The 22955-nt window shown below is 40.9% G+C and overlaps 1 protein-coding gene and 1 pseudogene across 3 annotated transcripts; both read right to left on the reverse strand.

The window, feature by feature from the left end:
- Positions 1-4366: 4366 nt before the first annotated feature.
- On the reverse strand, positions 4367-8027 carry LOC147329929 (uncharacterized). Of its 3 annotated transcripts, none has more exons than XM_086291348.1 (5): positions 7894-8027; positions 6835-6977; positions 5969-6133; positions 5757-5891; positions 4367-5346 (listed from the first exon to the last, which is right to left on the reverse strand). In XM_086291348.1, the coding sequence occupies exons 4-5, from the start codon at positions 5823-5825 to the stop codon at positions 4744-4746; spliced, it is 672 nt and encodes a 223-aa protein (XP_086147474.1). In that variant the 5' UTR covers positions 5826-5891; positions 5969-6133; positions 6835-6977; positions 7894-8027; the 3' UTR covers positions 4367-4743. The 3 variants fall into 3 exon arrangements, 2 of the variants coding, with proteins under 2 accessions (XP_086147474.1, XP_086147475.1); XR_015129049.1 differs by having other exon boundaries at positions 4369-5366; XM_086291349.1 differs by lacking the exon at positions 7894-8027 and having other exon boundaries at positions 6835-7250.
- Positions 8028-9561: 1534 nt separating this feature from the next.
- On the reverse strand, positions 9562-10302 carry LOC147329930 (uncharacterized; annotated as a pseudogene).
- Positions 10303-22955: the final 12653 nt, after the last annotated feature.

Raw genomic sequence — 22955 nt, forward strand, 5'->3', positions numbered from 1 at the left:
TGTTATATATATACACACACACACACACACACACACACACACACACACACACACACACACACACATATATAAATACAGAGACAAATATAAATAAAATATACAAAGGGGATAAATAGAATAAATAGGAATAAAAAATAAAAATACAAGTGAATTGCACATTTCAAGTATTGAGTCTATTGCACTGTTGACTATTTACAAAAAGTATTGCACAAGGTATTGTACAGTGAGGTGAAGAGGCACTACAGCTTAGTTGTTCCCCCCTCCTTTGTCCTCCTGTTTCCCCTCCCTCTCCCCTCCAGAGAGGAGTTAAACAGTCTGATGGCGTGTGGGACAAAGGAGTTTTTAAGTCTGTTAGTTCTTGTCTTGGGGAGAAGCAACCTGTCACTGAACAGACATCTAGCTCTCTCTCTCTCTCTCTCTCTCTCTCTCTCTATATATATATATATATATATATATATATATATATATATATATATATATATATATATATGTGTGTGTGTGTGTGTGTGTGTGTGTTATAATATTGAGATTGTGATTAATTTTTGTTTTTAGGTTACGTTCAGAGGCTAGACATGGACCACAGATGAAAATTAGCCTGTGGTTAATACTGATATATTTAAAATAATATTTATTAATGTTTGTTTGCCTTTGCTGTACAAAGCAATCCACAAATAGTTTTACTTTGGATGTGGCTCATACCCTATTGAGCTTTTCTTTTTGGTATCCATTTTTATAGACAGATTCTAACCATATTGAATGCAAGGGCCAGGTGTTATTTGCAGTCATATTAACATGTTGTTTAAACTGAGATACTGGGAGGCTAATTATAAGTCCACCCTCCACTGCCCCATCCCCAGTGAAAGTCTGTGTGGTGGCTAGTTCAAAAAGCTAAGATGCAGGACAAGACATTTGTAAGTTGAGATATTTTGATGATTGTGTTGTCTAGAAGGCGGACTCATTCTGAACATCTGCCCTGCCTTTGATAAGGTGTTAATGTTACAACCATTAGCAAAATGTAATGTTTTTGTCTGTATTATAGTGTGCTCTCCATCTTAAAGGAAATAACCAGTCAAGTGCTTCACTGAGCAGATATATTATAAGCAGTAGATAAAAGAAACATAAGTTGTAGTAAACACTGCAAACTCTTGAAGCCTGTGAACCTAACTAAACAAAACAAACACAGTACCAAATCCCTGTTTCGTGTTCTGAAGCGGGGAGCAAAGTAACTGTTATGCTGGCTTCAAATTCTATAGGGAAAAAGCATTTATCAACATGCAATTTTAGCCGACAGGGTTGTTGTCTAGTTAGACTGATTAAGTTCCCACACATAACAAACTGCACCTGCAGCTCTTTTGGAGGATGGCTCATTGTCTCATTGTCTTTATATGCTGCTGCATCATCTCCAACATAGCTGTTACCATCCATCAGTCGAATGGAGCAAACAGACTCTGAAGAATTCGCTCCTCCTTACAGTCACACCAAATATGTTTTATCACTGAGCAAAACAGGGAAAGCTCCTGAGACTCAAGTGCTGCCTGCTCTCACATCTGAAGCAATTTTGATGCAAACCAACATATTTCAAGAATATTTGCATGGAAGTGTACACTCAGAAAAATAAAGGTGCCAACTGGAACCAAAAGTGGTTCTTTAGACTGATGCCATAGAACAGGGGTGCTCAATACGTCGATCGCGATCGACCAGTCGATCGCAAAGGTAGTATTGGTAGATCGCATGGCATTAAAAAAATAGATGCCAGCCTATCATCCATCCCGTCACTTGATTGATACAGGGAAGCCAGTCAGATGACATCGGATTTTTTTCTGACGCTTAGGTCGCTGCGCATGTGCAAACAGCGGCGCGAAGTGTAGTAAAACTGACAAGCTAGTCAGCGAGTTTTTAGCTCTCGGTTTTTTCTAAACCTAAGAAAGGGTTAAAAATGAGTGAGGGAGCTGGACCAAGTAAGAAGACAAAAACGTATCACTTTCATACGGAATGGGAGGAAGACTTTTTTTTCACGATGTCATTTTCGAAGTGCGTTTGCCTCATCTGCCAGGCTGCCATCGCAATGCCAAAGAAGGGAAATGTGGAGCGGCATTTTCGAACTGTTCACGGAAAATACGACACTACATTCCCGCCGAAAAGCGAGCTAAGAAAGAAAAAGGTGAAGGAACTAAAATCCCAGTTGTCCGGACAGCAGTCATTTTTCACACAACAAACTTCAAAAGCGAAAGCCGCCACCGAAGCATCGTTCCGGGTGAGTCACATCATCGTTAAAAACAAGAAGTCTTTTCAAGATGGAGAGATGGTAAAAGAGGCATTCGTTGAAGCAGCTGACTCATTGTTCCGAGACTTTAAAAATAAGGCAGAAATAACATCTTCGATCAAAGCTCTCCAGCTGTCAAGAAGTACAGTTACACGGCGCTGTGAAGCCATGGCGGAGGATTTAACCCAGCAACTTTGGAAGGACATCGGAGATTGCCAGTGTTTCTCACTGCAGTTGGACGAATCTACGGACGTGAGTGACACAGCCCAGGTGTGCATTTTCATTCGTATGGTGTTTACTGATATCACTGCAAAAGAAGAGCTATTAACAGTCCTGCCCATGAAAGAACAGACGCGAGGAGAGGACATATTTCAGTCGTTCAAAAACTTTATCGAGAAAACCCAGCTCCCAGTGTACAAATTGGTGTCTATTACCACAGATGGAGCACCCGCAATGGTTGGCCGCTTGAATGGATTTATTGCCAAGTGCAGGCAGGACGATGCTTTCCCGGACTTCCTAAATTACCATTGCATAATCCACCAACAAGCGTTATGCGCTAAAATGCTCAACATGAAGGAGATCATGAATGTTGCAACAAAGATCGCCTGTTCTATTCGCGCCAGATCTCTTCAAAGACGGTTATTTCGTGCACATCTGGAGAAGGCTGACTGCGACCACTCTGAGTTGTTGCTACACACTGACGTGAGGTGGCTTAGTCGAGGGAAATTCCTGCAAAGATTTCGAGAGCTCTGTCCGGAGATTAAGGAGTTTTTCCGTGTAGCTGGACAAGCAGAATACATGCAACTTAATGACGGTCAGTGGCTGTTAGACTTGGCATTTTTAACCGATCTGACAAACATGTTGAATGACCTTAATCTACAGCTGCAAGGAAAAGACAAAACAGTGATCAACATGATCAGCTCAGTTAATGCTTTCAAACGAAAGATGCAACATCTCTCTTTAAAGCTGCAGCGCCATGATTTGATAAACTTTCAAAACCTGGCGTCAGAGCTGGAGATGCAAGGGATGGCCTGTTTGCAACTTGACAGTGCACGCTACACAGAGCAGATTGACAATTGTCTGTCAGAGTTTGACAAACGCTTTCAAGACTTTTCTTTGCTCGAGCCAGTCGCTACCTTCATGTGCTATCCTTTTCGGGAAGATGCTGATGTCGATTCACTCGCATCAAAAATTGCAAAACTATTTCACCTGAACTCTTCTGCAGTGGAAGATGAGATTTTGACACTACAAGCCGACATTGAGCTGAAGTCCAGAGATCATGGACAGTTCTGGAACTTACTCACAGAAGTAAAGTACCCCAACATGAGGAAATGTGCTGCCTCTTTGACTGCATTATTCGGCTCCACTTATTTATGTGAGTCATCATTTTCCCACATGAACATCATTAAGTCCAAGTACCGTTCCACCATGACTGATGAACATTTGGAAGTGTGTTTGAGGCTGGCCGTCAGCAGCTACTCTCCGGACTATGCATCCCTGGCTGATTCAATTCAGTGCAAGTCATCAGAGTAAACTCAGGTAATGACAAAAAATTTACATTGTTAATTGTGTTGTGAAATATTGGATATTGCGGTTATGCATGTATATACATTGTAGATATAAAGAATCCTCAATATATTTATAAATAAGTATATGTTTTGGATTTTTGTAGTGGGTAGATCATGTTGACTTGGTCATTTTATAAGTAGCTCACATGCGGAAAAAGTGTGAGCACCCCTGCCATAGAAGAACCTTTTTGGTGCCACAAAGAACCTTTCAAACAATGGTTCTTTGAAGAACCATTTCTTTCAGTGGTTCATTGAAGAACCTTTAAAGGTGCCCCAAAGAACCATCAAGAAATGGTTCTTTGGGGCACCTTTAATGGTTTTTCAAAGAACCTTTTTAAAAATGGTTCTTTAAAGAACCATTTTTAAAAAGGTCCTTCAAATGGTTCTTTAAAAGAACCATTTTAAAGAACCTTTTTTGAGTGGTTCTTTAAAAAACCATTTTAAATCTTTCAAAATAAAATGCATCATAAATTGAATTTGAGTAGGGCAAAATAAATACTAGCACAGCATAGACATATATTAATGGTTTATTGTCATTTTGTAGTTACCAAAAGACAAAAACGCATTTTAACCCTCAGCACAACATCACTACTAATACATGTCACATATTAAGATAAGATAACCTTTATTAGTCCCACACGTGGGAAATTTGTTTTGTCACAGCAGGAAGTGGACAGTGCAAAAGTTATGAGGCAAAAATTAGAATACAATAAGAATAAATACAGTACACAACTGTACAGAATAGAATAAAATAAAATACTATATACAGTAGAATAAAATAAAATAAATATACAATAAGATAAGAATAGAATACAAATACAAATACTATATACAACTGAGTAAAAATACAACGATGACAGATAGGATTATTGCACTTAGTATTATTGCATATGTATGGATGTGTGTGCTTGATCAGTTAAAGTCTTTATTATGGAGTCTGACAGCAGTGGGGAGGAAAGACCTGCGAAATCTCTCCGTCCCACACCGTGGGTGCCGCAGTCTCCCACTGAAGGAGCTGCTCAGTGCTGTCACAGTCTGCTGCATGGGGTGGGAGACGTTGTCCATCAGGGATGACAGCTTAGCCGCCGTTCTCCTGTCACTCACCACCTCCACTGGGTCCAGAGGGCATCCTAGAACAGAGCTGGCCCTTCGGATCACCCTGTTCAGTCTCTTCCTGTCCCCAGCAGAGATGCTGCCGCCCCAGCAGACCACACCATAAAAGATAGCAGAAGCCACCACAGAGTCATAGAAGGTCTTCAGGAGTGGGCCCTCCACTCCAAACGACCTGAGTCTCCGCAGCAGGTACAGCCTGCTCTGCCCTTTCCTGTAGAGGGCGTCTGAGTTATGAGTCCAGTCCAGTCTATTGTTCAGATGAACACCAAGGTACCTGTAGCTGTCCACAGCCTCAATGTCCATACCCTGGATGTTCAGTGGTTGCAGTGGAGAATGCTTGTGCCTGCGGAAGTCTACCACCAGCTCCTTGGTTTTACTGGCGTTGATCTGGAGGTAGTTCAGCTGGCACCAGTCCACAAAGTCTTGGGTCAGTTAGTGTTTTAAACAGTAATAATTAAATATATTTGCTATACTATAAATAAATATATATAAATACTATAGCTACAGATAACACAACAAATAATACATGTATTGTTTAATTAATAAAACATCAGAAAGTGATAAAACACATTAGAAATAGCAATAGCTTCATAACAGACCAATAAATCAACACATTTTCATCAGCAGATGTTTGCATGTTCAGTAAAAATATTTCAACAAGTTTATGATTAAAATGATCAATGAACTTCAGCCTTACGCTATGTAATGTACGTTTCATGTTGTACTCATGGTCCTTTGTTAGTTCAGTTTAGGATAATGTCTCTGACGTATGTATCATATCAAATATATGTCATATCAAAACAAGCCCACACCTGCAGTTGTTTCAGTTTTTCACTGGTGTTTCCTGTCAGCTGGTCAACCTCACTCAGGCAGACATCCATATCAGCCAACCAAACGACAAGTTCCTCCCTTTGTGCTTCAAACCCCTCCCACTCTGAGACAAGGAGCTGAAAGAGAGAGAAAAGAGTCAATTATAAAGAAGAGAGAGAAGTGAAACCCTCCTCAGAAGGTCTGACTCGCATACCTGCAGTTGACCTGTGATGGACTCCTGTTTGGCGTTCACGTCATCCCTCGTTGTTGCCAACAGCCGAGTCTGCAGGGTGCCCTGGAAGAGCTGAGTTAATGTTCGACTCGTCCTGGTCAGGCTCTCCAGCTGGATGAGCCGAGGTCTCCCCTCTCACCGCTGCCTCTGAACACAGAAACACAAATTTCATCTGAAGCAGGAGGTGCAGATTTTTTGTGCTATTCTTTTCTAAATCCAGGCTAGATCACGTGGAGGTATTTGGAAAACTTTTTTGGCCAGTGGACGACTGTTGTCTTGCAGAAAGTCAAATCAAACATATGCGATACACAATTAATTCACAAGAACACATTATAAAAAATAAGTCCAGTTCTTGCCTGATTTCAAGTGAAATCTGCATCAAAACAGGGTGACAGAAGTAAAACGAGTGCACAAAGCCTCACTTTGTAAAAGCCTGCTATTACAGTTCTCCTCTATGCAGACGACTTTCCTGTTTTCAAGGCACAACTTGGATCTGCTGTACGAATCTTATGGATACACACTAAATGAAACAATAGTGTGCATGACTCCAGATTCTGATCCCTCATCCTAATATGGTCCCAACATAGCAACAGCAATAAAGCAAATGTTGAGGCTTCAAAATACAAAGTCCATAAACCAATGGCTGACGTGGGTTTTATCATAAGGGTGATAAATATACAGATTTCAGTCTGTCTTAGAGATTTGATGTTCATTTACCTGCAGATGCACTATACATACCTGCTCCATGGTTTTTCACAACATTTTGCACATCACTATTTAATACAGGAAGTAGGTGAACTAAAACAAGTCATCTTTCTTTGTGAGAGGACCATATTAATGAAACAAACCTCATCATAGGGAGCCCTAAAGATGCTCCTGCTGCTTCTCTTCCTCCTCATCCTAAGCTTCCTTCTCCTTGTCCTCGCCTTCCATCCAATTGTAATTCAACCTAATTGTGTTTCTCCCCCTCCTCTTCCTCATTTTGTTGGAGCTGTGAACACAATTAATGTGAATCTGGATTAATTTGTGCAAACAAGAAAAATCTACAGCTTTTTGGTCAGAGGTGCTCTTGTGATTTAAGCCGGGTAGAGTAGATTTATCTGTTGATGCTACCTGCTTCAGCTCTGGCTGCTGAGTGATATTTACACCCTGGCTGGATTACAAACTTTACCCATGTGCTGAACTTTGGCCCAGCGTTGATACCTCTTGTTAGTATAACGACCTCTTCTTAGCTTGTATGTATGATTTATGATGGTGGATAAATGAAATATAAAAAAAAATTAACTATATTACAAAAGAACATCTATCTTGGAAACATCAAATGACCGGAGCATAACTTGTCAACTAGTCCGAAACTAAGTTATGCAGGAACAGTCAAAGACACACCTTCTCATGTCACATTTATATTCATTTCTATATAATTTGATTAGACAATAAAGAGTTATCTAATCGAATTATTCATTCAAAACTCTTATGCATAGCTGCATTTTATACAGCTCATACAGAATTCAAAGTACAGGTTCATGTGAGTATTTAATGTACGGCTCAGATCTACAGAATTTCAGAGTTTCTAGAGCAGACACAGAGCTCACAACAGGCTTCAGGCGCCATTTTAGTGACTTTAACAATATATTAAATTTTAATTTCGGTCTAGCTGACATTAGGTTATGTACGCAGCACGCAATTGAACCACATATTTTAGAAGCCAAAGGTTCAAATTAGCTGGGAGCAGCTTCACTTAATTATAACAGTGGTTTTGTTAAGAAAACAGTTGGATACTAAATTGCGCTGACATCAACGGCTAACGTATCTAGCTAATCGCTACTGTTAGCACAACATTAACAGCAAGCTACAATGACGAGTAACAAAAACAAAACAGTAATAAGGTTTTAATGAAAATGTTTTACCTTTTCTAACAGTCCCAGAATCCACAGCTTCAAAGTCCAGAAGGTACTGAAGACTGTTATCCGTTTCGCTGTCACCGTCCGTGAGGTTTTTTTTCCCGAAAGGTCAAGGCCCGCCGCTCGCACACTCTGTCTGCGCATGCGCATCCCAACGACGGACCCCTCCGTCCGCTCCCGGGAGGTTATAGTATGACGTGTTCTGACGTCACTCTCTCGCTCCCTGTCATTTATTTGGCTCGAAACACATATTAACAAATTGCTCAGTGATGAACAACTACTCAGATCATTTACCTAAGCAGTGCGCTTTGTCAAAACGAAGTGTGTGTTCATTACACTGACATTCTGTTCTGCAATTGTTATTTACTTGTATTTTATAATTTGACTTTACATACTGCTGGGTGGTTTGTAAAGTTTACAATAACTAGTATTATCATTATGCTATATTTTCAAAAATATATAATAATCTCAAAAGCAATGCCTTGGAGTAGAAAATAGTAATGCTTTATTAAAATTTAAAACTAAAGTACAGTATTTGAATGTGTGTATTGTGTCTACTGTTTGCAAATATTTCTAACTTTTATTTGAATATTCAGCTTCCTATTGCCAGGTATCCCGCCCTCCCCCTTCGCACACACATGCACACAAAGAAAACACACAGTATAATTCACAGCCTCATTATAGTGAATAAATATTTATGCCATTTACACCATCAAACTTAGATTGCTAAGGATGAAGAACCTTTTGTTCTTTAAAGAACCATTTGTAATAGCTGAAGAACCATCCACAAAATAAAAAGGTTCTTTGACGTATGATGGTTCTTTAAAGAACCATGAAGACATCTGAAGAACCATTTAAGAACCATAATTTTTCTGAGTGTACACGCAGTCCGAGCCGTATGTGTGTAAGCCAGAAAAAAGTCAAAGTCAGCTTTTCTTTGAGCACAGTCGGAGACTTGTTATATTCCAAACAAAGACCTAGCTTGTGAGTTGACTGCTGTTATGATAGAGGACAGTTTAGTCCTGAATTCCAACTGCATCTCATCAACTGACTATAAAGAAAAAACGGGACAGCTGTCTTTTGATGTCCTGTTGTCATTTGCATAATCACATTCATTCAACAAGGGTTAAATTGAAAACATACAGGGCACGGACCGGTGTGCTCACCCGCTTTAATGTTAGAACCACGTTTTTTCCTCCACACTGTTTTATTACAAAGGAGCAAGCTAGTGTGTAACATGCAATTTATTTGATAACTGTGAGCTGAAAACAGAATCTGTGCACTGCCACCCTCAGTGAGGACACTTCAGGGTAGATTTGCAACTATAATTTATGGGTTTTTAATTATAAAGGTCTAATGCTTTGTGTCATGTTTATGGTTATTTGCCGAACGTCTTTTGCACTTCTTGTGTTTATTTAGAATTAACAAAAAGTGTCTGCTATTTGTCATTTTTAATTAAGATTTTATTTTAAAAGTTGCAAAAGTTAAATTGCAGTCCCTATACAATCTAAGGAGCTTGGAAAGAAAAGCGTCTGGACTTCTTTAAGTTGCTTCAAGACGTTTCACCTCTCATCTGAGAAGCTTCTTCAGCTCTAGGGTCAAATGGAGTCTCCAGATTTAAGCCCTATGGGAATGTCCTCCAAGAGGAACATGGACGCCCCAATGATCCTCTACCTAATCACACGAGCCAAGGTGTGAAAATGGGTGTAAAGTCACAATCAGCCAAGGTTTCAGATGAACCCACTGTGAGACACCCTATCATGCGATTTCCTGACGTCAAAAGGTTGTGAGTGGGCGTTAAGGCGTCTGGGAAGGGTTCTTAAAACTGGATTATAGATGGCAGACAGTTGGTATCGTAAGCCACCGCCTCTGTTTAAAGATGGTCGCTCACAGTGGACATAGATGGCTTCTTTCACTCCTCTTTCAAACCATCTGTCTTCTCTGTCCAAAATGTGAACACAGCCGAGTCTTGTCCTGTGGAGGTGGCTCTTCTATGTTGTGTCATGCGCTTGTGAAGTGGCTGTTTGGTCTCTCCAGTGTAGAGGTCTGGGCATTCCTCGCTACACTGTACAGCATACACCACATTGTTAAGTTTGTGTTTAGGAGTTTTGTCTTTGGGATGAACCAGCTTTTGTCTGAGTGTGTGGCTGGGTCTGAAGTACACGAGAATGGAGAAGACTCTCCTGAGTTTCTCTGATAAACCTGCTACATAGGGGATGACAGTATTGTTGCCTTTGTCTTCCTGCTCCTCCCTAGTTGGTGTCGAGACGCTTTTCTTTCCAAGCTCTTTGGACCACGATGACCTGGATGACTGAGAACCTTCACAGACATATCACCATACAATGCACAGCTTCAAGAACTATTTTTATTCAAATTCTAACACCAACCTTGAACAACCTTGAACTGGAAAGACATCAATTAAATTAAATATAAATATAAATTAAAGCCACATAGTTTTAAGAACTTGAAGTCGAGTAGGTGAAAAATAATGCAAATTATTTGTCACTACAGGTGGAAAAAAAAAGCCATGTAAAAAGTCAAGCTCAGAAGGAGCATCACTCAGTGTAATTCATCGAGCGTATCACTGATGAACCATCAGTTCATTATAAGGTTACTTTTTAGCCAAGTTAGAGTATTCTTTGTTGCTTGCTGTTGGCACTGCTGTCATTCATTAGAATACCAAGAATGAGGCGCCAAAGTCAGGCATTTCCCTGTATTTGAAATGGCCAGAAGAAGAGATGCATCAAACTGTAAGCCAGATGGACAGTTGTGTATGTTATGTTTTCAATTTTTTGCATTTAAAAAAATAAAACGTGGCAAAGGAACTGAAAACGATGTAGCAAGGTATTAATTTTTGTTGCTTAATGATAAATGCAGCATTGTGATTCATCTATCACTGGAAGAAACACAGTCAGCTGACTGCGTTGGACCATAAGTCACCAATCCCCTAAATCTCAAAGTGGCATTTGCTTATAGGACTATTCCTGGTTTTAATTTGTGGATGACCTACTACTACAGCACTGCTGTTGTGAAGTCGCCGTTGAGGCGCACCCTGAGAGTCCTCCGTGCTGTTAATAATGATTCATAGCACTTCCTCCTCCTCAGTGTGTGAGTAGGATTTCAGAGGGAAGAGACAAATCAGAGCTGCTTTTTATATCCCGACCTTTCAATCAGGATCTGACCTGTCTATAATAAGTGACACCGAACCCTGGATGTGTAATGTATGTGTGCTGCCTCAACAAATTGCTTCACTGGGGACCAGAGGAGAGCCTTTCTTTTCCTGGCACATGAAACTCCAGGGAGAAAGAGCCTTCGAATGCTGCATTCAAACTTCAAGCTGTGCCCAGCTTCAAAATTTAAAAAAAAAAGAAGAAGAAGCTGCATTTAAACACTATTACACGAGTGCCTTTTCTATTAACAGCTGCACAGAAGAACAGAATGGCTCCGATCGTATGAAAACCTGCAGCCATTTGTCATATTATTATGTCTGCTGCAGCTTTAATCAGGAACCCGCTTGGTAAGGTGTCAGAAGTGGCTTCTGCTATTGCTTCAAGTCACACTTCTGTGTTATTACATATCTGAAATTTTATTTGTTTACTGAGCCAACACAGGTTTCTCACTCTAATTGTCTCTTCTGGGAGAGAGGTCTTAATGTGTGATGGGAGGAAACATGAGTTTTTGACCCACATTCATCTGACCACAGATGAGACTGGGTGACTGAAAAGAAGCGGTCGGCTCAGTGACAGTAAACGTTCAAATCATTCACAAATTCAACAAAATATTTAATCTGTTCAGGTAGACCTGTGAGAATACAGGGAAATATCTCAACAAGAGAAAATTGTAAGCATTATGGGAGTAAAGAATTTTAAAGGTTAATAGAAGCAACAGAAGCATAAATAATTCACCTTTAGTGTGGCCAGATGGAGAAATAACTCGTGACTATTCAAACTGTTTAGAAAAAAGCTTTCATTACGGGTTGTAGTTATGAGGGCTGATTCTGCAAGAGGAAATAGCAGAGGCACTATAAATTCAACTATCGACTAGAAATACTTGCACTTGACACTCGTTTTAAAGCATGTGCAGTACAGTCCATTCAGAAAGTTTTCAAGCAGGTTTTGTGTAGCTTGTTGCGTTTCACTTGTCTTATCACTCTTACAGACAATAACAAACAAAAACAGGTTTTTCTGGCATTTTGATTTTTTTTCATTTGAATAAGTCCTCATGCCCTTCTCTTAATAGTAGGTTAAATCAGCATCAGAATACTTTAATTGTCCCTAAGGAAATTATGTAAAGCGTTCATGCTCTCCCCTGTAAAACAGAGAAACACACAATGTCTGCAGATTGTGTCTTTGCCAACAATGACAGCTACAATGGTAAGAAATAAACCTACATGCTTGGCACGCCTTTCTTTTCTCACCGTCTGCTGTTCAAACCAGAATTGTCTAACCTCAACTTGCGAATGGCATAAATGAGATGATGGTGTATCAAGCTACGGTGCCAGCTGGGATAGGCTTCCCCTCAACTCTTAATTGGATCAGCAGTTAAGAAGGTGGATGGATGCATGGATGAATAGATGGGGTCCTTATGCAGCATATAACACATATGTTTCACCGTGACGATTTTTCAATGAACCATTTGTGTGTGTGGTGTGTGACATTCGATTGCCTCCGCTGGATATAACGCTGGTTTGGCAACAAAAAGCTCAGATAAACAGACCCTGCCTTTCTAACATGTCAAGAAGGAAAGTCCAGCTAATGTTTGTGAAGTACAGGGAGTGCAGAATTATTAGGCAAATGAGTAATTTGTCCACATCATCCTCTTCATGTATGTTGTCTTACTCCAAGCTGTATAGGCTCGAAAGCCTACTACCAATTAAGCATATTAGGTGATGTGCATCTCTGTAATGAGAAGGGGTGTGGTCTAATGACATCAACACCCTATATCAGGTGTGCATAATTATTAGGCAACGTCCTTTCCTTTGGCAAAATGGGTCAAAAGAAGGACTTGACAGGCTCAGAAAAGTCAAAAATAGTGAGATATCTTGCAGAGGGATGCAGCAGTCTCAAAATTGCAAAGCTTCTGAAGCGTGATCATCGAACAATAGCAAGAAGCGTGTGGAAAAACCAAGGCGCAAAATAACTGCCCATGAACTGAGAAAAGTCAAGTGTGCAGCTGCCAAGATGCCACTTGCCACCAGTTTGGCCATATTTCAGAGCTGCAACATCACTGGAGTGCCCAAAAGCACAAGGTGTGCAATACTCAGAGACATGGCCAAGGTAAGAAAGGCTGAAAGACGACCACCACTGAACAAGACACACAAGCTGAAACGTCAAGACTGGGCCAAGAAATATCTCAAGACTGGTTTTTCTAAGGTTTTATGGACTGATGAAATGAGAGTGAGTCTTGATGGACCAGATGGATGGGCCCGTGGCTGGATTGGTAAAGGGCAGAGAGCTCCAGTCCGACTCAGACGCCAGCAGGGTGGAGGTGGAGTACTGGTTTGGGCTGGTATCATCAAAGATGAGCTTGTGGGGCCTTTTCGGGTTGAGGATGGAGTCAAGCTCAACTCCCAGTCCTACTGCCAGTTTCTGGAAGACACCTTCTTCAAGCAGTGGTACAGGAAGAAGTCTGCATCCTTCAAGAAAAACATGATTTTCATGCAGGACAATGCTCCATCACACGCGTCCAAGTACTCCACAGCGTGGCTGGCAAGAAAGGGTATAAAAGAAGAAAAACTAATGACATGGCCTCCTTGTTCACCTGATCTGAACCCCATTGAGAACCTGTGGTCCATCATCAAATGTGAGATTTACAAGGAGGGAAAACAGTACACCTCTCTGAACAGTGTCTGGGAGGCTGTGGTTGCTGCTGCACGCAATGTTGATGGTGAACAGATCAAAACACTGACAGAATCCATGGATGGCAGGCTTTTGAGTGTCCTTGCAAAGAAAGGTGGCTATATTGGTCGCTGATTTGTTTTTGTTTTGTTTTTGAATGTCAGAAATGTATATTTGTGAATGTGGAGATGTTATATTGGTGTCACTGGTAAAAATAAATAATTGAAATGGGTATATATTTGGTTTTTGTTAAGTTGCCTAATAATTATGCACAGTAATAGTCACCTGCACACACAGATATCCCCCTAAAATAGCTAAAACTAAAAACAAACTAAAAACTACTTCCAAAAACATTCAGCTTTGATATTAATGAGTTTTTTGGGTTCATTGAGAACATGGTTGTTGTTCAATAATAAAATTATTCCTCAAAAATGCAACTTGCCTAATAATTCTGCACTCCCTGTATATCCAACAGACAGCCAGATCAGGGGAAATGGAACAACAATCATTTTGGAACAATCTTGAACCGTGAAACAGCAATCAACACATTTACTGCTTAGTGGGCTGCCCACTGCTTCACTGAGTGAATGGGTCAAATGCAGAGAAAAACAAGTAATTTCCCCATGGGGATCAATAAAGTATCCATTATTATTATTATTATTATTATTATTATTATTATTACTGGTCAGTCGCTGGTTTCTTTTTCACATCATTGAGAACTGTGGCTAAACGGGTTCAGTCTTTATTTTATCTCAGCACATGCTTCTCATGATCTGGGTCATTCAGGTTCCTTTCAGCCCACTCACATTGGGCTGCCATATTGAGCAATATCTTTGGTCTGGCCATTCCACCATAAAGGCATCCGATATATGCCTTGCTACAGTCTTGGAAAACACCGTTAATAAAGATCCCTAACACTTGTGTTAGACTTGTGACAGTGATGGATTGTGTATACAGTGATGGGTAAAAATACTGAATCCGTTTTAAGATGACCTGAAATATAAGAAAGCACAGAAGAGGAACTGAGTGTACTGAGCATTTATATCCACGTCTTGTTTCGTGGGAATCCAGCCACAGGAGGCAGTGGGATACAATATGCAGTCCCCATCCTTGTGGGACTGTGCAGTATGTTCTGTTCCAGATCCAAGGGAGATGGATAATCTTTCTTTTTTTTCCTCCTCCAGAAAAGCTTTCCGTGTGACAGTATCTTGTCTGACTTGCCACCCCTGGAGCATCAGTGAGGCATCTCTGGGAGAGGGAGATTTCCTCCATGTGTTGCTCCTGAAGTACTGGAGCAGATCCTTGGACTGATTTCCTCTCATGATTTCCTAGACACAACAGGTGCCTGTTTACTTGTGATCAGGCCTTTAGACAATCTACCGCGGGGGGGCGGGAGGACCAGCTGAATGAGCAATGAAACAATTTTATGTGACCTTGAACGGCGTTGACAGCATGATGTGTTGTTCAATATCTGAAAAAAACCCAGTTATACTGATGGATTTTAATTTTCACTGAGAGGGCTGCTGCTTGTCAGCAGTATTCTCTTTTGGTTTGCACTTGAGGGTATCCTTAGCAGTCACTCCCAAGTACTGTTAAGAGCACTTTTAAGCCTGTGATGAATTTATTTCTATGCAAATTTTCTTTGTAATGATAATAACTATGTTAATAGGTCCCACGGCATATTGGGCAATTTAGTTTCTAACATCTACTTTGGCATCTTTGTCTGACAAAAGGGCTGAAAAGATTTCAGCTCCTCACTACAGGCCAGTACACTGAAATTAGCATAGACTCTCTTGCCCAGTCTTTCCTAGGAGGCTCTGTTTGTGCAAAGACAAGGAAACCCTACCATGACACACGACACAGAAGAATTTATGACCATGGAAAACATGGAAATTCTTACACATTCAAACGAATGTTCCCACTAGGTCTCCAGTACCTCACTAGCCTGGAGAGGGGAGGCATGTAAAGTCATCTGTGTGCTGCACTGTGAGGTCCAGCTCTTTTCCTAAAGTGGTACAAGCCTGTTTAGCATCTTTGTTGTATATATGTAAGACCAGCTTGTAGCTTGTAGTTGAAGGAGGAAAAACATGTGTAAAATTTAAACATTCATCCAGCAAGGCCACAGCTCGTAATGAACAGTGACTGAGTCGTTAGTGCTACTGTTTAGATTGTTATTGTTGCAGAACTGTGAACAATAAGCAGCACTGATCAATAATTTTATTATTTCTTAATAAGGACAAATGCCATGACTGTGCAATGTGAAAGTGCTCACTTACACTGATGAACCCAGAGCAAATGATCAATTCTTTGGTTTTCCTTTGCTCTGCAGAGCATTTAGTGTCTTTTAGCTCATTGTTTTGTTTTTGTGGTGCTTAATTTTAGTCCTGTTTCAGCCTCACTACACGTGACTGCTGGAAAACATCTGATAAAGTTGCTGTTTACCACCTGCCCAGCAAAAATACCAAACAAATGGCAGAATGGCACCATTGTGTAATATACCATTTGTTCAGCGGTTTACATGGCTGACCAAATGCTAATTTTTTGTCATATCTGTTAGCAAACAACTGTTTTCTAAACCAAATCAAATCTAAAAGCTTATAATGTGTCAAATGTGCTGTTTTCATATTCTACTGTTCCTGAGTGGACAAAAAAAAGCTTTGTTTTTCACTTGCTGTTTACATTCAAACAACATGAGTGAGTCATTTGCCACTGAAAAACAAAGATAAGGGTAGATAAGAACATAAAAACCGAGATTTTTAGACAATCTGAGTGATGAAATTTCAAACCGCTCAACTAGACTCTGCAGCGTGCTAGCCCCAGGGCCCCAGAAATACAGCCCTAAGTTTAAAGTGCAGAGGATCCACAGCTGAGGGCAATAAAACAGATGGATGAACTTTCTTCAAAATATTTGTGAGATAAACGAAAGAAAACAAGCCACAGTACCAACATTACTGCCAACAGCTGATGGAGGATGAAATAGCATCATGCCAATAAAACAAACAATATAAATAAATAAATAAAATAAAGGAGAAAAAAAGATGAGGAAGAAGAAGAAAACTATATTACATGATAGACAGAAAGGAAACTCCATCATCATTAGGCGACCTTGGTTAGAAGGAATCAAAGGTAGCAGTTTTCAGTCTTTGTTCAATCTGTCTGATGAAAATCGTGCTGAGTATAGACATAACTGGGTTAGCATGTCAGCTTTTTCTACAGCACGCATGGACAGACTGATGCTGCTGCTGCCTTCACATTGCCAACCTGCTTCCCAATTTCCCCTCTGATCCCACGCAGAAACACGGGCAGATAAAACAGAAGCGAGGTATACGGCAAGCCAGAAACCCCCAGCATGACAGAGAAGGGAACACCGAGGCTCATTAACAGCAGCCGCCTGGACCAATCCCAGTGCTCAGTGTAGGGAGTAAGAGCCAACTCGCTCCATTACAGGGACGAGAGAGACTTCTAAAGGGCAAGACCATCTGGAGCAAGCCTCACTCTTTTTTTTCTTAACTGCATATGGGCGGGAGGCAGAGCCCAGATTCATCAGGCAAGCTGATAATCAGATGCCACCGACACTCATTCATGTGGCTCTGTTTCGGGTCAATTGTGGCCGCTGGTGAAATGTAGCAGCTGAACTGAAGTTTCAAAGACACTCAGCATGGCTAAAATATTTTTGTGAACTTAAAGCAGTCAAGTTTTTGAAAGCAACGGGGCTTAATCAGACAGAAGGACGTGTCTTTAAGTAACAATAAGTGCAACCATGTCGTCTCCCTCAGTGTCCAGGAAGTGTCAGAGGAATGCCGCAGGGACAGGTGAAAACTCAGACTCCAGTGTTATGATGACATCCGTCCCCCTGAGGACAAATAGCTGCAATATGAAAAATTGATACGGGGCAGAAAATAGACTCCCAGTCTGAGAGAGAGTAAGGGTGACCATGAGGCTACTGCAGAAGGAGTCTAAATTATAGCAGCACAATTTACCCAAATTAATTATTCACTGGGCAGGAGGCTGCTATCAGTAACTAGACACACAATTACAAAGACACAAGGTTGGGCTTGTTTAAGGGTACATCCAGAAGAAAACTAATGAGGGCTGACACACTGATTGATAGCAGACTCCAGAAGCTATTTGTCTGCCCTCTGCGTGAAGCTCTTTGCTGAGAATGCGTCTGGAAAAGCCTCTTCCAGGATTAGGAGCACAAGGAGAACGGATGAGAGTAACAAGTAGTCATAATATTTTCCTGTGAAATTAAAGAATAAGATTCCAGTGATGGTGGCATACAGCGGTGCTTGGAGCAAATCCTCAGAGCCTTAGAAAAATAATGACCTCTTCAGGATTACATTGCAATATGTATATACATGAAGCGTCCTGGAAAATGCTGTTGCAGTAACCCCATTGCTTCTCAACTCAAGGGAGCTGTTCAACATGCTCACAAGTGACAGCAAGCCTTAATAAGTAAGCCAGTAGCCAGGCTGCACGGAACACTGCTTCCGTGCTCTGGGCAGATACATAGATAATCAAAGCATGACAGTAGGTTTTACATTTCAAATAACCCACGGTGCATTACCAGCAGTTATTTACAGTGTAAGCACTACACATTAATTTTTAAACAGGCCCTTAAGGTCTGGTTGACAGACAAAGCTGGCAAGCAGGAGCAGCCGAATGCACTGTTGTTGTTTTTTCGATTCACAATATGAAACATAGTAATGGCACCAAGCAAAGTGCTGGAGAATGCATTATTAATGCGCTGATGATGTAATACGTAAAGGTCATAGCCATTGTCTCTGCACACAGTCATTCATCATTTATTGTGTCTCCGTGTACAGAGATGCACAGTATTACTGTACAACCAAATTAAAATATAGATTTTTCCTTTGCAGATATATTCAGGGAGTCCGTTTTAAACACGCGTGTGATTATCCGGCTACAAATCAGGATGATATCATTTATTTCTTGGATACTCTCTTTTGAGCGAAAGCCCACAGGAGATAAAGCGACAGCTTGGCAGATGTCTTTTCTTACTGGGAGTAGTGGGAGTCCCAGACGCCAAAAATGAGACTGCACAGCTGCCACGTCTCCATCTGCACCAGTGTTGCGTATGTCAGCCGGCTTTCGTGTACAGGTGTGTCCCCCTGGCTCCGCTCGCTGGAAACGAGGCGGTGAGAGCTCGTGTTCGGTAATCCTCCTTTCTGGCTTTCGCCGCCGCAGTTTTGTGATCTCATTTTCCATGTGTGTCTCATTAATCCCTGTCACGGCCAAGTGGCCCGGCGCTCCTGCTGTCATCACCTCGTAGGGTCCTCAAGCCACCGCACGCCAACCCAAGGCCTCGGAACAAAGCGGACAGGCGAGGAGGGGGGAGAGCGGCGCCTGTGCACCGGGCCACAAATCATGGATGAGGGTCGGACTGTCGCAGACTGTGAGAACTCACCTTGGCTTGGCTTCTTGCAGCCCTATAAATGAAGACTGTGTGCTCTCTGATGGATGACGTGCATCAAAATAGAAGACCACAGGGTTGTTTGGCCATGATAAGTGTCACTTAGAGCTGCCACACAGACACAGACACACATTTTATATGGGAAGATATTTGTTCAAGTTAATGTCACATTCAGTAGATTTTTAGTTATCACTTGAAAGTACTGTATATGCGTAATGAATTCAATCATACTTATTAAACTAGATGGAGCTGTGGCTTGAGTATGCTATGTGTTGTGTAATGAGGGCGCTAATGATGCTTTAAAATTGTTTACTGGAAAGCTCACCACTTAGCGCTTAGTTCAGTCTTTTATCACACGGCTTCACGACTAACTTCAATATCTTCAAATGACGGCATTTGTCATTGCACTGCGAAGATGGGAGTCAATCGACTGCTACCGAATATGCAAAGTGGAGCACAGAGGACCGTGGAGAAGATGAGACTGCTTTCTTCTTCCAAACAAATATGAGTGTAGCCTACTGTTTTGTGATAGTATAATCTCAAAGTGTAAAGATTCAAATAAAAGTAGAGCTAATTGCGTCATATGTATGTGTGGATGGTGGTGTTCTTCCTCTTCTTTTGGCAGCTGTCGCCCCCATCTCTCCTTTTTCCTAGCATCCTTGTCTATCACCTAAACCCTCTGCGTGTCCTCCTTCACTACATCCATGAATTTTCTTTCTGGTCTTCCTCTTTAGGTCCTGCCTGGCAGCTCCACTATCCCTCCCCTGCACATGTCCAAACCATCTCCATTCCAAGCAATCCTGGTCTCTCTTACTTTGTCTCCAAAACACTCAGCCTGAGCTGTCCCTCTGATGTAATCACTTCAAATCCTGTCCCTTCTGAAAATTTTGGCACCTCCAGCTCAGCCTCCTTTTTTGCCACCATCTTCAAACCATACATCATAGCAGGTCTCACTATCACCTTGTAGACTTTTCTGTCGCAAATGACCCTCATACATGCCCTAAACCACGCTCACATGCTTCTCTGCCACTCCTGACTTCCTCCTGCACTATCACAACTCCTCTCTTGGCACCCTATCATATGCTTTCTACAGATCCACAAAAACACACTGCAACTTCTGACCTTCTCTATATTTCGCCAGTATAGAGAAGGTCATTGCATCTGTAGTGCTTTTCTTACCATGAAGCCATACTGCTGCTCACTGACCATCACCTCTGTTATCAACCTGGCTTCATCAGCTTTCACCCTCTGTAGTTACTACAGCTCTGCTCATTACCCATCAGGTACCAGTATGTCCTTATTGGAAACTATTGCTAAGCATTAGCAGAAGGAAGACCATACAGATTTTAAACAAACCCCCGGTTGTCTGTACTTACTCATAATAGTAATAATAATAGTATTATTAGCCATGGAAAACTTTCATGTTATAAATAGCCTAAGCATCGCTACTCGAAGTAGCTCCGTGTTGTTGTCAGATCTAGCTATAAGCAGGGGCGCATCTTATCCATCAAATCAAAGTTCCAGAAAATAATTTTCATTTTCTTTCAGCCAGTGTAAAAGTAGCAAAGGAAATCTGCTGTTGTGTGCAGCGTCTGAACTCTCCGAATGCACACCCTGTTAAAAAGTGATCAGAGCTGCAAATATGCCGAGGTCAGAAGAAACCTGACTGCTGGAACTCTCGGAGCATGCAGGTTTAACTATAACCTCAGAGCATAAAGTAACACATATACACACACATACTCCAACAGATAACCTGTTCTAACTCATGTAGTTTTGATATTTTTCTGTGTAACCTGAGCAGTTCTGCTTTATCTGTTGGTTGTTTGCTGATTACATGTGTCATGATGGCCTCTGTCCCTAGGTTAAGCTAACAGGGAAAATACTAACTCGGCTACTTTTCCGCTTACATTTGACTCATGCTGTGTCACTTCTTTTTTTTTCCTGTCCCGTTTGGATCTTTAGCCATCAGAATTGTTGTCTGAAGGCCAAGAAAGAGATAGAGGGGAAAGGAGGGAAGAAAAAAAAAAGAAAAACAAACAAAACACCTGGATCACCTGTATGGAGATAAAAAACCAGAAGAGAAAACAAACAACAAAGAGCAACATAATAAAAACAACACCATCACAATAAACTAGCTAACAATAGATAACAGTAGATACTTTTTTAATTTCACCTGTTGAGAATGAAAAAAGAAAACAAGCAGAAGAAAACAAGAGCAATAGAATAAACAACATCACGATGATATATGAGAATATAACAGTAAATACTACATATTAAACATTATTGTGCAGCACGTAGGATCGACAGCGCACAGTGTGCTTTGAGGGTGTAGTTTGTGTGTGTGAGCACCCGTGTGTACACCTGTGAGCATGGACGCGCTTGTTTTTAAAAGGTTCCTTCATGTAATGATCTGCTAGAGGGTGTGGGGGGGCCACAGCCCCGTCCTCCAGGGCATGAAGCAGGTATGGTGCTGTGTCACTTCCATTGTACTAGTACTATTGTAATGCTGCTGCACCTTGATTCAGAAGATCCACACTGCAAATTTGAAAGTCTGTTATCACTGACAGTTGCTCTTTGGAAAAGGAAGATGGAAAACACCCTTCTTTTACTTACACTTACACATGCTGCTTCCTGCAAGCTGCATCATATTATTGTTTTCAAATTCTGTCAGGGTGGCTGTAGCTCAGGTGGTAGAGCAGGTCAACTACTAACCGGAAGGTTGGTGGTTTGATTCCAAAATATAAATAAATAAATAAATGTGACCGCACATCACAGTGTGTCCGATGTGTATGATGCTTATTTTTGGATCATATAAAATTAAAATATGCCAGCATCTGAACAGGGACCAACCTGCCAGCTACTAGATGGCTGCTCTAACTTCTGGTCACTTATTATTTCAGCTGCACAACCTAACACTGCAGGCTAGAACAAGACTAACTGATGAGCAGCAACTTCATGGAGAGGTGAAGCAAGGTTATGTTTTCTTATCAAGTGAAATATTAGAGGTTTTTTAACATTAAATCACAACTGAGTTTCTACATAAAAGTTCCTTCTACTATTTTCAGCTCTTTCACTTTTCATGATGCAATGGCAACGTATTCGAAACCTTGTTTTATACGCCTCTTATAGTGCTTGTTCTGTAGAAAATCTGTTTTTCATGCCATCTGCAAGAGTTCAGTCTACACGAGGTGATAGCAAGTGTTTTTTGACAGCTTTTCCCTCTACACACTCCAAAAGCTTAAGTTGTTTTTGTGCAATTCAAAAACCATATCCCAAGTGAGTAAAGTGTTGCCACAACTGGTGAAAGTGGGGATTTGACAGTTTTAACAACCATCTTTCCATCCATCCATTTCTGTTCTCAGTGGGTCAAAGCGGCAGCAGGCCAAGACAGAACATGCATTCCTGAAAGAAATGCAACCTACGTAAAATACCATAATGACATCTACCAATTTAGTGTTTGAAATGATGTCAGAACAAGGTATTGTTACAACCGAATGAAAAAGAAATACAGATATAAAGATATATATAATGAAAGTAGGACTTTAAATGGCTTCTTCTTCTTCAAAATAAACCAATAAAAATGTGACTGGACTCAAACAAAAGTACTCTTTCACTGAGGACAGACGCTGAGTCTACTTGATGTCAAGTATTATGAGACCTGTGATTCTCGCCTGCTTTGCTTATTTTAAAGAAAAAGAGCAAATACAAAATTCCCAGCACAGTAAACTGGATGATCATAAACAGTCTCTAGTAGTACATATTTTAACACCTTAATAGCTTTCCTGGATTATGGGTGA

Source organism: Aulonocara sp. 'chitande type north' Nkhata Bay, linkage group LG5, assembly GCF_057382095.1.
Source record: "Aulonocara sp. 'chitande type north' Nkhata Bay isolate Kocher_YH1m ecotype deep benthic linkage group LG5, A_spYH_male_GT1.1, whole genome shotgun sequence".
Taxonomy (NCBI): Eukaryota; Metazoa; Chordata; class Actinopteri; order Cichliformes; family Cichlidae; genus Aulonocara; species Aulonocara sp. 'chitande type north' Nkhata Bay.

Excerpts from the sequence above, each read along its gene's own strand:
- LOC147329929 (XM_086291348.1), bottom strand. The coding sequence starts at position 5,825 with ATGGATGTCTGCCTGAGTGAGGTTGACCAGCTGACAGGAAACACCAGT. Across the intron at positions 5,347-5,756 it reads AAAAACTGAAACAACTGCAG|CTGAACTACCTCCAGATCAA; the intron begins GTGTGGGCTTGT and ends GACTGGTGCCAG.